The sequence below is a fragment of the Neolamprologus multifasciatus genome, chromosome 8, assembly GCF_963576455.1.
Source record: "Neolamprologus multifasciatus chromosome 8, fNeoMul1.2, whole genome shotgun sequence".
Lineage (NCBI taxonomy): Eukaryota > Metazoa > Chordata > Actinopteri > Cichliformes > Cichlidae > Neolamprologus > Neolamprologus multifasciatus.
Genome location: NC_140446.1, coordinates 22,918,090 through 22,930,313, shown reverse-complemented (window position 1 = coordinate 22,930,313; position 12,224 = coordinate 22,918,090). Strand labels below are relative to the sequence as shown.

General features: G+C 37.1%; 1 protein-coding gene and 1 pseudogene across 2 annotated transcripts; both read left to right on the top strand.

Moving 5' to 3' along the window:
* Nucleotides 1-2,421: 2,421 nt before the first annotated feature.
* Nucleotides 2,422-5,730, top strand: LOC146513120 (pepsin A-like; annotated as a pseudogene). Its single transcript, XR_014875718.1, has 7 exons — nucleotides 2,422-2,477; nucleotides 2,782-2,932; nucleotides 2,985-3,111; nucleotides 4,465-4,583; nucleotides 4,850-5,085; nucleotides 5,324-5,416; nucleotides 5,515-5,730. The product of XR_014875718.1 is annotated as a pepsin A-like (transcript).
* Nucleotides 5,731-6,308: 578 nt separating this feature from the next.
* Nucleotides 6,309-12,061, top strand: LOC146513119 (PI-PLC X domain-containing protein 1-like). The gene is made up of 9 exons (XM_085170432.1): nucleotides 6,309-7,616; nucleotides 8,367-8,455; nucleotides 8,552-8,618; nucleotides 8,737-8,848; nucleotides 10,163-10,287; nucleotides 10,382-10,513; nucleotides 11,109-11,273; nucleotides 11,418-11,601; nucleotides 11,796-12,061. The coding sequence occupies exons 4-9, from the start codon at nucleotides 8,737-8,739 to the stop codon at nucleotides 12,023-12,025; spliced, it is 948 nt and encodes a 315-aa protein (XP_085026558.1). The 5' UTR covers nucleotides 6,309-7,616; nucleotides 8,367-8,455; nucleotides 8,552-8,618; the 3' UTR covers nucleotides 12,026-12,061.
* The last annotated feature ends 163 nt before the right edge of the window (nucleotides 12,062-12,224 follow it).

Genomic DNA, 12,224 nt, shown 5'->3' with positions numbered 1-12,224 from the left:
AGACTAAAAATGTTTTTTTATATATCTATGCAGAAAAAGGCAAAGGGAAAATAGATGCTTCAGTGGCGGATTGTCACGAATGCCATCTTCCTCTGTTTAAACTAGCTATGCTGAGTAAATAATAACAGTGCAGTTGTTTCCAACTGGTATTGTAATTGTTGTGTGAAAAACATGTGTCTCCAAAACAAAATTTTGGGGGTGAATGATATCAACTCATGAATGATGACCTTCTTTAATGAATATGAATGTCATACTGCAGATTCCAATACCGATACTGATACTTTTAACTTTTAAAAGTATTATTTTAAAAGTACTATACTGATACTTAACACCTTTCAGCCTTTTATGTATTTTGATGCTGGTTGTCAAATAACATCTGCTGTTTAAATGTGCTATAGATTATTATAAAAAATAGACGTGACACTCAACACAAATTAGATATTTTTATACATGAAATACTGTTTTCATTTAGTTTAGTAGTATAATTGGTTTATTTTTAAGTTAGCACAATTCAGTGGGTTACATACTGAACACAGGGGAAAGAAACAAACTGTTACACTGGTAACAATCATAGACTAATACCAGCGTTAGTATCAGTACTATCGATGTTTGGATCATTCCTCACACCTCTACTTGCTGTACTAATCCAATATGCACTAACCAGCCACTTTGCTAGGTGCACCTTGCTAGTAAATATCTTACTCCACCACAACCCAAAGACCCAAATGCTCTTTCAGCATTCACATTATTGGTATGCAGAGCTTTGCAATAATTTATGTGTGATCAGTGTGATCACAGTTTCTAAGTAAACGTACACAGAAAAAAAAACAGAAAACAAAGTATATATTTTTAATCAATTACATATGGATGTTGCAAATGGTAGTGTTTAGTCTAAGTGCCACTGAGATTGAACCAGTCATGTAGCATGATGGGCAGGAGTGAAAATACAACACACACCTACACTAAAATCACAGCTGTCTTGCAACTTTGAGAAAAACCCCACAAACGTTATATACATGACATACCTTTATACGTGACACAAGGCTCTGGATTTTTTTTATTGACTAAATCTGTGTTTTGAGATCTTTGGGGATTTTTTCCGGAATTTTTATGATTGTTTTTTTTCATGAATTTTTCTGCCACAGCCTGTAATTACCATAGCAACCACACCTATGTGCCGATGTCATCTTTCTTCCTGTCTAAACCTCATCATAGCTGATCCCTGTGAGCGTTTATGGGGGTTAGTTTGCTCTGTTTATCAGGACCATTCAACTTTTACAAGACTTACAGTGGCTGTAAACCATGCTGGAGTTCATGGTCTTTCAAAATAAAACTTCTTAAAATTTTAAATGACATTTAAACTAATGTTTTTGCTGTCTCTATGACAGACATAGAATACAATACAAGTTTATTTATATAGCACATTTAAAACCAAAGGTACATCAAAGTCCTTCACAACAAGGTTAAAACATAACAGATATAAGACCATAACAGGGGACAAATAAACTAACAAGTGAGAAATGCTAGTTAAACAATCAATACAGATAGAAAAGGAAATAAAACATCTGAGCGTAATTTAAAAAGATAGAATCATTGAGTATTTGTAAGTGTAAGGTGGGGTATTTATACAGTGATACATCAATAGAAGATAAATAACATAGAAATAAAATATAGGGAATGAGCACTAACTAACTGAAAACACTTGCTCAAACAGGTAAGTTTTTAACCGTGATTTAAATGACTGGATGGAATCAGAGGCACGAATAGCAGCAGGAAGATTGTTCCAGAGGTTATGGGCAGCCAGGGCAAAAGCACGGTCACCTCTGGTCTTTGGCCAGAACCTAGGCTGCACTAGGAGTAATTGTCCTGATGATCATAGGGCTCTCCTAGGGGTATACGGACTAAGGAGTTCAACAGGTAGCACGGCGCAGAATTGTTCATGATTTTAAAGGTAAGCAACAGAATTTTAAACTCAATGCGGTATTTGATAGGAAGCCAATGCAGGTCAGCAAGAACTGAGTTATAGAGGCAAACCTTCTGGTTCCAGTCAAAAGGCGTGCCGCAGCATTCTGGGCAAGTTGCAATCTATGAAGAAGGGCAGAGTGGAGAACAAAGTAAAGGGAATTACAGAGGTCACACTACACCTTGTTTCACCTTTAAAATAAAATATATCATTCGAAATAAAAGCTCATAGATATAATAGTAGTTTCTGACACAAATACATGACTTTCAAAATTAAGTTCACTTAGTGATAAAATTTGTATTTTTGCATCTTTTAGTTTTTTTCACAGACAATCTCTTTATGTTGGTTTACCTTTAAAATAATTCTAACTGAATTATATTTGATAATAAAAATAAAACTTTAAAAGTATCAGTGCATTTGCATTATTTCCTACTGCAGTTGACGGCAGAATCGAAATAATGAAGTTGGCATTTGCTGTGTTTCCCATGGTGGCACTGTCTGAGTGCCTCGTCCAGTAAGTCAGACAGACAGTAATTCATCCATGTACTGTCTTTCTTTGTTGTTGTTGTTGTTGTTGTTGTTTTTCCAATTTTCCTACAACCTACCAAGTTCATATGCCTCTCTAAAACGATTACATATATGACTCTTGAAGTGTCAGGTCTCTTGAAATAAAAGTAGCATCTACATACTGATATATAAATAGAGAGTTTTAAGAGGACGTTAATGTGTAAAAAGACCTGTTCACAGCTAAATAAAAACTTTTTAAAAAATGTATCCTAATGGGCAAAATGGAATTAGCTCCCTTTGATGACTCCTAGGATCCCTCTGGAAAAGGGCAAGAGTGCCAGGGAGGTCTTGCAGGAACAGGGTTTATGGGAGGAGTATAGGCAAAAGTACCCATACAATCCCATGGCCAAGTTTGATAGGAGCTTTGCTGTGGGCCCTGAATCCCTGACCAATGATGCTGGTGTGAGTAACAGCAGCTAAAGCTTGAACACAGAGCTTTGACAAATGTCTTGAGAGTAATTGTGTTGTCTCCTCCTCTTCATCTCCAGTTGTCTGTCTCCAGCAGTCCTTTAAAGTCATCTTTGATACTGGCTCATCTAACCTGTGGGTTCCCTCCATCTACTGCAACAGTGCAGCCTGCAGTATGTAAATCTATGATTACATAATATATTTCCACACGAAGACTAAAAACTGATTGTAAAAACCTTCGAGTCCCTGCATTTTCAGGTTGGAGAATGGGTCCTGACTGTTGTTGGTGCCGGTGTGGGAGCTAACTGAACCTCATGCTTTATTAATCTAATAAAATTATATCGGTAGTTGTAAATGACCACGGCAGTGCATGTGCATGCTTTGCAGCATACTTTATTAACACTTTTATGGTTGCTGTACATCCACACCCAGAGCTGCAGTTCTCCCGCTGCCAGAACAACAACAACAACCACAGGACCCAGTATAATATTTAAGTTGGCGGGGCATGATTGCAGATGCCCGCAGGCCCCGCCCCGCCACAGTAGTCAATTTAAATTTTATTTCTAATAAATGTACTCGGATTGAATCAATTATGTAGAACATTTGCAGAGAAAAAAAAGGAGAATTTTTAAAATTAGCTTGAATCTTTATTGCCTACATTGTAGAGAATGACTTTGCCTCCACACCTAAACAGAATGTCTACACTCAGGTTTAATGTGGGAATCAGCTGAAAAATGTAATTGCTCTGCGTGGGGAAAAGAATCATAACTCAGCTCTAGTAAAGATGTAAATCCAGTTGATTTTCTGTGATCAGCTGACTTGCTGCTGCTCTGAGGTTTACTGCTCTTTGTGGAGTCATACAACTGAATTCATCAATATATAAGCAGATGTTTCATGAGTTGTCCTGGCTGATCTCCGTCACCTGCACTGATAGTATCTGTCTTTGTACTACACACAGTATAAAGTGGAATTCAGTGAAATAAATCTAAGAATCATTAGCTTAAATTCAAATTAATCTCTTCTACTCTTAATGTAATCTAACTCTGAACATGAACATCGGTCCAAAGCATTGCTCTTTACGATAAATTCCTCACAGTAAAGCAAGCAAAGCTGTAGAGTTTTTTAATGCAACCTTTAAATAGCACAAAGTTAGTATACCTCAGTGTGAGGTCAATTTGAAAAATCATAATTTCACAAAATACAGATCAAATATCGGATTTAAAAATGAGGACATTTAAGTTTTACGTTTTCAGTTTATCAAATGCCACTGAGCAGTTCTTACTTCTTAATATAACTTTTCTTCTTCCTCTTGTGTCCAATCTTTTTACACCTTTCTCCGTCTCTCAGTGAAGTTAGCTCTTGTTCTCTTCTCTCACTTGACAATACAACAGCTATAACTTTAGCTAGCAGACACAAAAAAGTGGTAAAAGTGGTAAAAAGTGGATGGATAAATGGATGGATTTACCACTGAGATCGTAGGTAATACAAGGTACAGAATTTAACCATTAACCGTACTGTGTTTTTAGACAACCACGCCAAGTTTGACCCTCGTAAGAGCAGCACATACAGACAAAACGGCAGACCTCTTAGTATCATATATGGCACTGGCAGCATGACTGGCATCTTGGGATATGACACTGTGACGGTGAGAATTTCAAAACAAGCAGAAAATAAAAGATTAATCTGTTTAACAGTAAGTGTAAAGATGAAAAAAACAAAACTATCATAATCCCTACAAAATTGAAACTACAGTTGCCTAAGAGGTAATACTACAAAATGTCATTATAATATAAAAAGCAAAAGAATGGAATATGAATGAAAATTAATGCATGCAATAGAAATACTCAAGTTGCAAGTACCTTATACAGTACTTAAGTGGTTTTCAATACTGGCTTCATCCTTGGTTGGCAGGTTGCTGGTTTGGCTGTGACAAACCAGATCTTTGGTTTGAGCCAAACTGAGGCCCCCTTCATGCAGAACATGCATACTGTGTTGTCCATTACAGTGTTTCTGGTAATGGTCAGGCTGTAGCTTGTAATGACGGCTGTCAGGCTATTGTGGACACTGGAACCTCTATGATTGTTGGACCTCAGAGCGACATTGACAACATCAATGCCTGGCTGGGAGCAAGTAGCCAGAATGGAGAGGTCAGTGGTCTGTAAAACTCATAATCATCGTATGTTTAAGCTCGTTTTCAGGCTCTCCGTGTTTCCTGTTGTTTGGATAGTTGGTTAACTTAGCAGGCTGCTGTCAAATTTTGCATGTAGACATGAATTATGTGAATCTTCTTGTCTGACACGCTGCAGTATTATTTCCAACAAATAGGAAACTTTACATTACTTAAAACCAGGTTATTTTCTATTCCTTCACTGCCTTTTCTACTAGTACATTGTCAACTGCAACAACATTGGCCAAATGCCTGATGTAACCTTCAACATCAATGGAAACCAGTTCACTCTGCCTATGTCTATCAGGTAAGCATTCTTTCCTAATTTAATTTGTATTTTCTGACTTCTTTACAAAAAGAGAAGCAGATTTCTGAAATTTGAAATTCTCCTGTTACATCTCTGTCCTAGGTTCAGTATAGTAGCTGTATCACAGGCTTCAGTGCTACAGGTGGCAACATGTGGACCCTGGGCGATGTCTTCCTCAGACAGTATTATTCCATCTACAACAGAGGCCAGAATATGTTGGGTCTGGCCAAGGCTAGATAATCAACCTGAAGTCAAGTCCTTCAAAAACCTATAAATTTTTGTGTTATAGTCGACTTTGCAACATCAAAAGTCTAATAAAAAAAAAGTTAAATAAATATTTTGTTTCTGTTTTGTGGTCATTGTTCATATAGAACAAAGATTTCAAATCTGTCTTTTATAGGCTGCTAACATCTTATCTAAAATGCTACCCAAATAGTAACCCCTCTATGCAAAACTTGCATTTAACAGAATAACTTTATCTTAACTTGATTACTCCATAAACAGTGTTTATAGGGCTCCGGTGTATCTCTCCTCCAACCTGTTTTCTTTACAATAAATCTGTAGCCTACAATACACAATACATCTGATAGCTGTGGATGCTAAAAACACGATCTACCGGTAGCACAAGTTAAGGTGAGTCATGTCATCAGTAGGCAGCTAAACTACTCGTCAAACCAGATGGCTTAAGACTGTCGCAGAGAACAATCTGTGTACAGACAAGAGTAAGGATGTGATTTATTACGTATGAGTTCACTTTGTAATTTACAAGAGTGGAAATTAATGTTTGAATACATTTTAAGAATGGCCTCCTCCTCAGTGGTTTAACCCTGTTGACAGCTAGTTTCTCTTTTTAAGAACAGAGGTGGCCATCAGTGAGCAACAGTACGGCTTCATGCCTAGAAGGAGCACTACAGATGTGATGTTAGCTTTGAGAGTGTTGATGGAGAAGCATAGAGAAGGTCAGGAGGAGTTGCACTAAGTCTTTTGTTATTCAGGGAAAGCATATGATAGGGTGTCAACGGCAAAACTGTGGTATTGCACAAGAAAGTCAGGAGTGGCAGAGAAGCACTATATGTGAGGGTGGTATAAGACTTTCAGTGTTAACAAGACAGTGATCTCGGTCAGAGAGACATGGATTTAAGGTGGTGTGGGACAACATCAGGGATCTGCTCTGAGCCCTTTCTTCTTTACAGTAGCAACAGGTTGACTGATGAAATCAGGCAGAAGTCTCTGTAAACTATACTGTTTGCAGACGGCATTATGAAGATCATAATGCCGAGCCTGGAGAGATGGAGGCATGCTCTGGTGAGAAGAGGAATGAAAGTCAATAGAAGTGTGAGGGATTAGAAATATATTTTGCTGTTATTGTTAATAATTATCATCATTACCATTGCATTAATAATACAATCTGCAGTATTGATATTGTATTCAGATGTTTAAACATATTGGTACCCAATTAGCCTGTATTACAGGTGCAGTTATAACCATGTTAAACTGTTGAGTTGAATCTATAATCCTAAATGCTTTTGAATACTTGTTATAATCTGAAATGTGTATGTGCTGGCCTTCTGTCTGGTGGAAAAGGTTACAAGTTGAAACTGAGTGCAGTTCATGCTGACACACACAGTAGACTTTATCTCATTTATAGGTGAGAGGTTAACCATGTTTGCTGGTAACTCTAAAATTGTCTCTGTAAAAGAGGAATAGTTTCTTGCTCTCTCTGCAAAAAGAGGAACAGTTTCTTGCAGGGTGTGGGTCTGGTTTTCCAGACGGGAAGTGAAAGTCAGATGACAGGAAGCATCTGCTGTGGAGATGGAGACAATGTTATTTTAAACTGTCTTAAGTCATTCTGGTTTTGAAACCTATGTATGAACTGTATCTGAGTGACGTTTAGGGGTGTAGTAAATTTAAGCCCTGAAAGGTATAAAACACCTGCTTATGCTCTGTAAGTTGGGGATCGGCGCTGTCTGCGTAGAGCGGGCGGTCTTCCCACGCGTGTCATTAAAATCATCGTTTGACTCCACCCGGCCGGATCAGTGTTGTTATTATGGAAGTTGATTACCTCCTCTACCCCTCCTCAATATTGAACCCTAACAGAAGCAAGACAGAACATGTGTGTGAATGAGAGGGCGGCAGAAGCTTCAAGGAGTAGCTCTCTGAAGCTAAAGAAAAAAACAGTGCCACTTCTCCAAGAAATAGTTTAGGTAAGACTAGGTTTTCTCTCTAATATAGTTTTTCTTAGTGTTCAGCAAATATTTAGACATATATAGATCAAATTAATGGCAATAACAGGCAATTTGCCTGCCTGTCTAGCTAAAATAATTCAGATATTCTCATAAAGATCAATAAACAGCCTGCTGAGACAACTAGTGCCTTCACTACAAGCAGCCCTACTGAAATAATTTGCTTGCATGATTTCAAAAACAGAAAAGGATTATTACATTTAATAATGTGTGAATGCTGTTTCGATATTTTTGTCCTTGCTGTAGCCTAGCTAAACAAAAATCTCTCAGATTTGGACATAACATTGGGCGGCATTTGTCAAACTGACAGGAAAACCAAAGGAGACAGAGTACTGATTTGTATTAAAGATTCTTTTCAGGCTTCCTTCGTCACTTCAGCATGTCTATCAAAAAAATGTAAATATTGTTACTGATGTCTGTCCTGCAGGTAATGATCTCTTTTTCTGAACAGTTTGTAATGTAATGTAACACTTGATAAATATGCACCCTGCAAACCATTTTAGTACAAAAAAGTGTTTCAGCCCTTGGTTATTTTCTCAATAATTTCCAGAGATCTTATTGCTAGAGACATCGGTTAAACTTATCAACGAAGTTATCAAACAAGTGCCTTAGTTTACTTTTTTGAGTGCAGACTGAAATCCACTACTGAAGTCCGCACTAATATCAGAATTAAAAGTGTATTGAAAGCCTTTTAGCCGTTTTTTTTCCTAGTGAATACTGAGGGTATGAGGAAGCTTCATTGGGGCGTTCTATCTTGTTGATCAAACATTCCTTGTTTGGATTGCATCCTTGCAAAACCGGTAAGACAGCTGACGTTTGAACTCTTACAACATAACAATGAAGTCCTTCTGAGGAGCAGTAACAAAGCTAAGCTTCTGATTGTCTGACTGTGTCAGTTTGTGTACACTGTCAAATCTGAAGGAATAACGAAGTAAACTACAGCTGGTGCATGACATTGGCAGGGTAAGTGTTAATTCTTAAAACTTGTGACCTTTATGTTTGTGCTTAATGTGTTCACTGTTGCCTAGAACCACTGAATTTCTAAGAGACTCTCCCGTAAGTTTAAAAATGTTTTGTGTAGATGTCTGCACATAAAGGGAAAGGGAATATAAAGATCGCGAACTACACTGACTGGATGTCACAACTACCATCTGAACTTTGGACAATTCCTCTCTTCAAACTAGCCATACCAGGTAAATGTTTACAGTGCAACTGTGTCCAACTGATATCAAACACAGCATGTACAGTGTGTCAAATCGGACCATTTTGTTAACAGAAATACTTTTCTGCAATCTACACTGCAGATTTTTTGGGGCACCTCCAATAGCATTTAGTGGTAGCATTTATTCACTCAGAATTCAAAATAAACAAAATTAATGAAAAAGGTTGTGGTTTCTGCTGAATTTGTTAATTAATTTGTTAATTCTTTACAAGAAATACAGTAGTTGCACTTGGCTAGTGCGGAGACTGTACCCAAATGGTCTGTAATCTAAAAGTGAATGAATGTATACAGTCAAAATTGTATAGATTTTACAACTTGCACAATATTTGATCTGGTGATGATACTATACATGATGGATTTCTTGACCACATTTATGAGCTCAAATTGTGGTCATAAATATTTTGTACTGGAAATGACAGTCTTCACTAGTGGGGATAGTTACAAAGCTTTCTTCGTTATGAATTAGCGATACATGTTTTTATTGAACATTTGAAGATAAAAAAACAGAAACTCTTGTAGAGGACATAAAGTCAGAGATAGAAACGACAAGGAGCAGGTGCATCTAGTACAGGTAGAGCCCCCACAGAGCTCAGCAGCCAGCGCAACAAATTTTGGATCCTTGGCTTTTAGTTAGCAGTTAGCATTAGCAGCACATGCTGCATCCAATGTGAAAGGACCTTTAATTAACCTTTATTCTTTAACGTAATAATGTTATTTCTAACCACTGATATACCACAACTTTGTCCTTTCAACAGCTACTGAAAGTTAGGGGACCTAGTTTCTATCGGATATTTATATAGAGATCTTCCAGTTTCAAACTGTAATACCCTTCAAGGACCTGCAGTTCAAAAAAGCGACAGCCAAACCCTTCTGTTCTCTGATTGGATTGTTAAATTTGTGATTGACATGACAATAACCAATCAGATGAAAGGAAGAAAAATAGGGTCAAAATTTGTACTTGTAACTTGAAACTTGAGTGCAGAGTTTCACTTGTATTTTTTGGCTAAGTCCACACACAAATGTTTTTATGCACACACAAATTCTTTTTACACATACAAATTTTTTTTACGCACACACAAATTCTTTTTACACATACAAATTCTGATTTACAAGTACAAAATATTTATGACCACAATTTGAGCCCATGCACATTACATTTAAAAGAGGACTATAGAGCTACATGAGAAAAAAATCCCATAAATACACCATAAAAAAACAACAACTCCCAAATCTGTACAGCATTTTAAAACAACATTGTTAAGGCATTTGTGTGTTTCATTCGTAGGAAGCCATGACTCTTTGAGTTATGATTTGGATGTCAGCTCTGCTATTATAGAGCCTGACAATCTAAAACGATTCAGCTGGATTTATTGCTTACGCAGAATAGTAAGAACATGGGGAATGACCCAGGTAAGGGGAGTTTCTGACCCGCCGCTATCAAATTTATTGGTGAACGTAACAAACAGAGAATGGAATGTTTGACTGATGTTGGTTTTTATCACAGGAATACACCATCACAATGCAACTGGAAGCAGGAGTTCGCTACTTTGACTTGAGGATCGCTCGCAAACGTAATGACCACCATCCCACTAGGCTTTACTTTTACCATGGGCTGTACACAAGCACTGATGTTGAGGTAATAATAAGCATATCATGTAAAAGTATAAGACTCCTGTCTGTATGTATATGTATTAGGAGTTTCCCTGCTGTGCACAGAAAAACAAAGTCAAATTTTTTGATATAAAAATTACGGAAGAGGATTAGAGCCACTGGAAAAAAAATCTGAGAAAAAAGTCTGAATTTGAGAAAAAATTCAGAATTCTGACTTTAATCTCAGAATTCTGACTTTTTTCTCAGAATTCAGGAAAAGAAGAAAAAAAGGCGTGCCCCCCCCCCCCCCCCCCCCCCAGTGGCCCTAATCCTCTTCCGTAAAAAATAACTGAACTTTTAGCAGATTTTTTTTTACTTAAGAAGACCTTTACTAAGCATGAATAAAAATCCAAATGATCCACTTTAGGCAAGAGCTGTTTTAAAACTAGTTCAAGTTTTAAAATATGACCAAAGGTAAACACAGGTGTTACTGATTTCCTTTATGAAGCGTCTGTTCTATTTTGGTAATTAGCCTTAGTTAATGTGATTTATAACACATGTGCTCACTTACTGTGTCATGAAGGAACCCTATAAAGAAGATTTCTTTATCTAATGCCAGCTAATTTTCCCATTGAGTTCAGACTGTTCTCAGGGAAATACATGCTTGGACAGTGGCCCATCCTAAAGAAGTCATCATCCTGGCTTTTTCAAACTTCAATGGTTTTGAGAAAAACATTAAAGATAAACTTCACAACCATCTCATCGGCTTCATTAAGACCATGTTTGGAAGCATACTCGTCCCCCCGGTAGTGTACAGTTTTTCTTCTTTTTTTAAAAAAAATGTATTCACTTATTCTTAGATCAGTAGGTCAAATAAGTCTCATTATTGAAGTACTTACTGTAACCTTTGCTTATAGTTTCAAAATAAGATTTTCATTATCTTACAACAGGGCATCCCCACACTGCAGAACTGCTGGGACCAAGGCAAAAATGTCATAGTTTCATATGACTATCCAGAAAGCTACCATCCTGAAATGTGGAGAAAAATAACTTATTACTACGCCAATAGCATGGACCGTGCACAAGTTAAATCAAAAATATCTGAAGCCTTGGGAAAGGAAAAGACTTCCAATTGTGAGTTTTCTCAACTACGCCATGTTATAAGTTATAGACAGCGAGACATTCATCTTTGGTGATCAAAAAACAATATTACTTGGGACTGTAAATATCCAAAGTAACATCTATTCAGAGACAAAAAAGCTTTAAACAGCCAGGTTATACACGATATAATTTGAGATAATTGCTAAGCTTTAACTTGTTCCCCACAGATTTCTTTGTATGTGGTTTGAACATGACTCTTCCAGCAGATCATAGGATACTCATCTACATCCTTCGTCTCTGCGACAGTTTCCCCAACGTTATTAGGAGGGGTCTGCCTAAGCTCCTGAAATGGCTGAAGCAGCAATCCGGCGTGAACATCGTTGCCTCAGACTTGGCAACTCGCAAGGACTTTGTGTCAACAGTTGTTGAGCTCAATTCTGCACTAATGAAACCATAACTGAAAAAGTATTGTATTTCTTTAGTTTGAACATGACCGTGTGTGTGTGTTTTATTCTTTAAACCATAGATAACTCATCGGTTCATTGAAAAGATATAAATATTGTACAGTTACTTGAGGCTTAAATATTTTGCTTTTACATAATTATTTTATTGCTTTTTTAAATAAACAAATTGTTTTGAAAATTTTATCTAATATG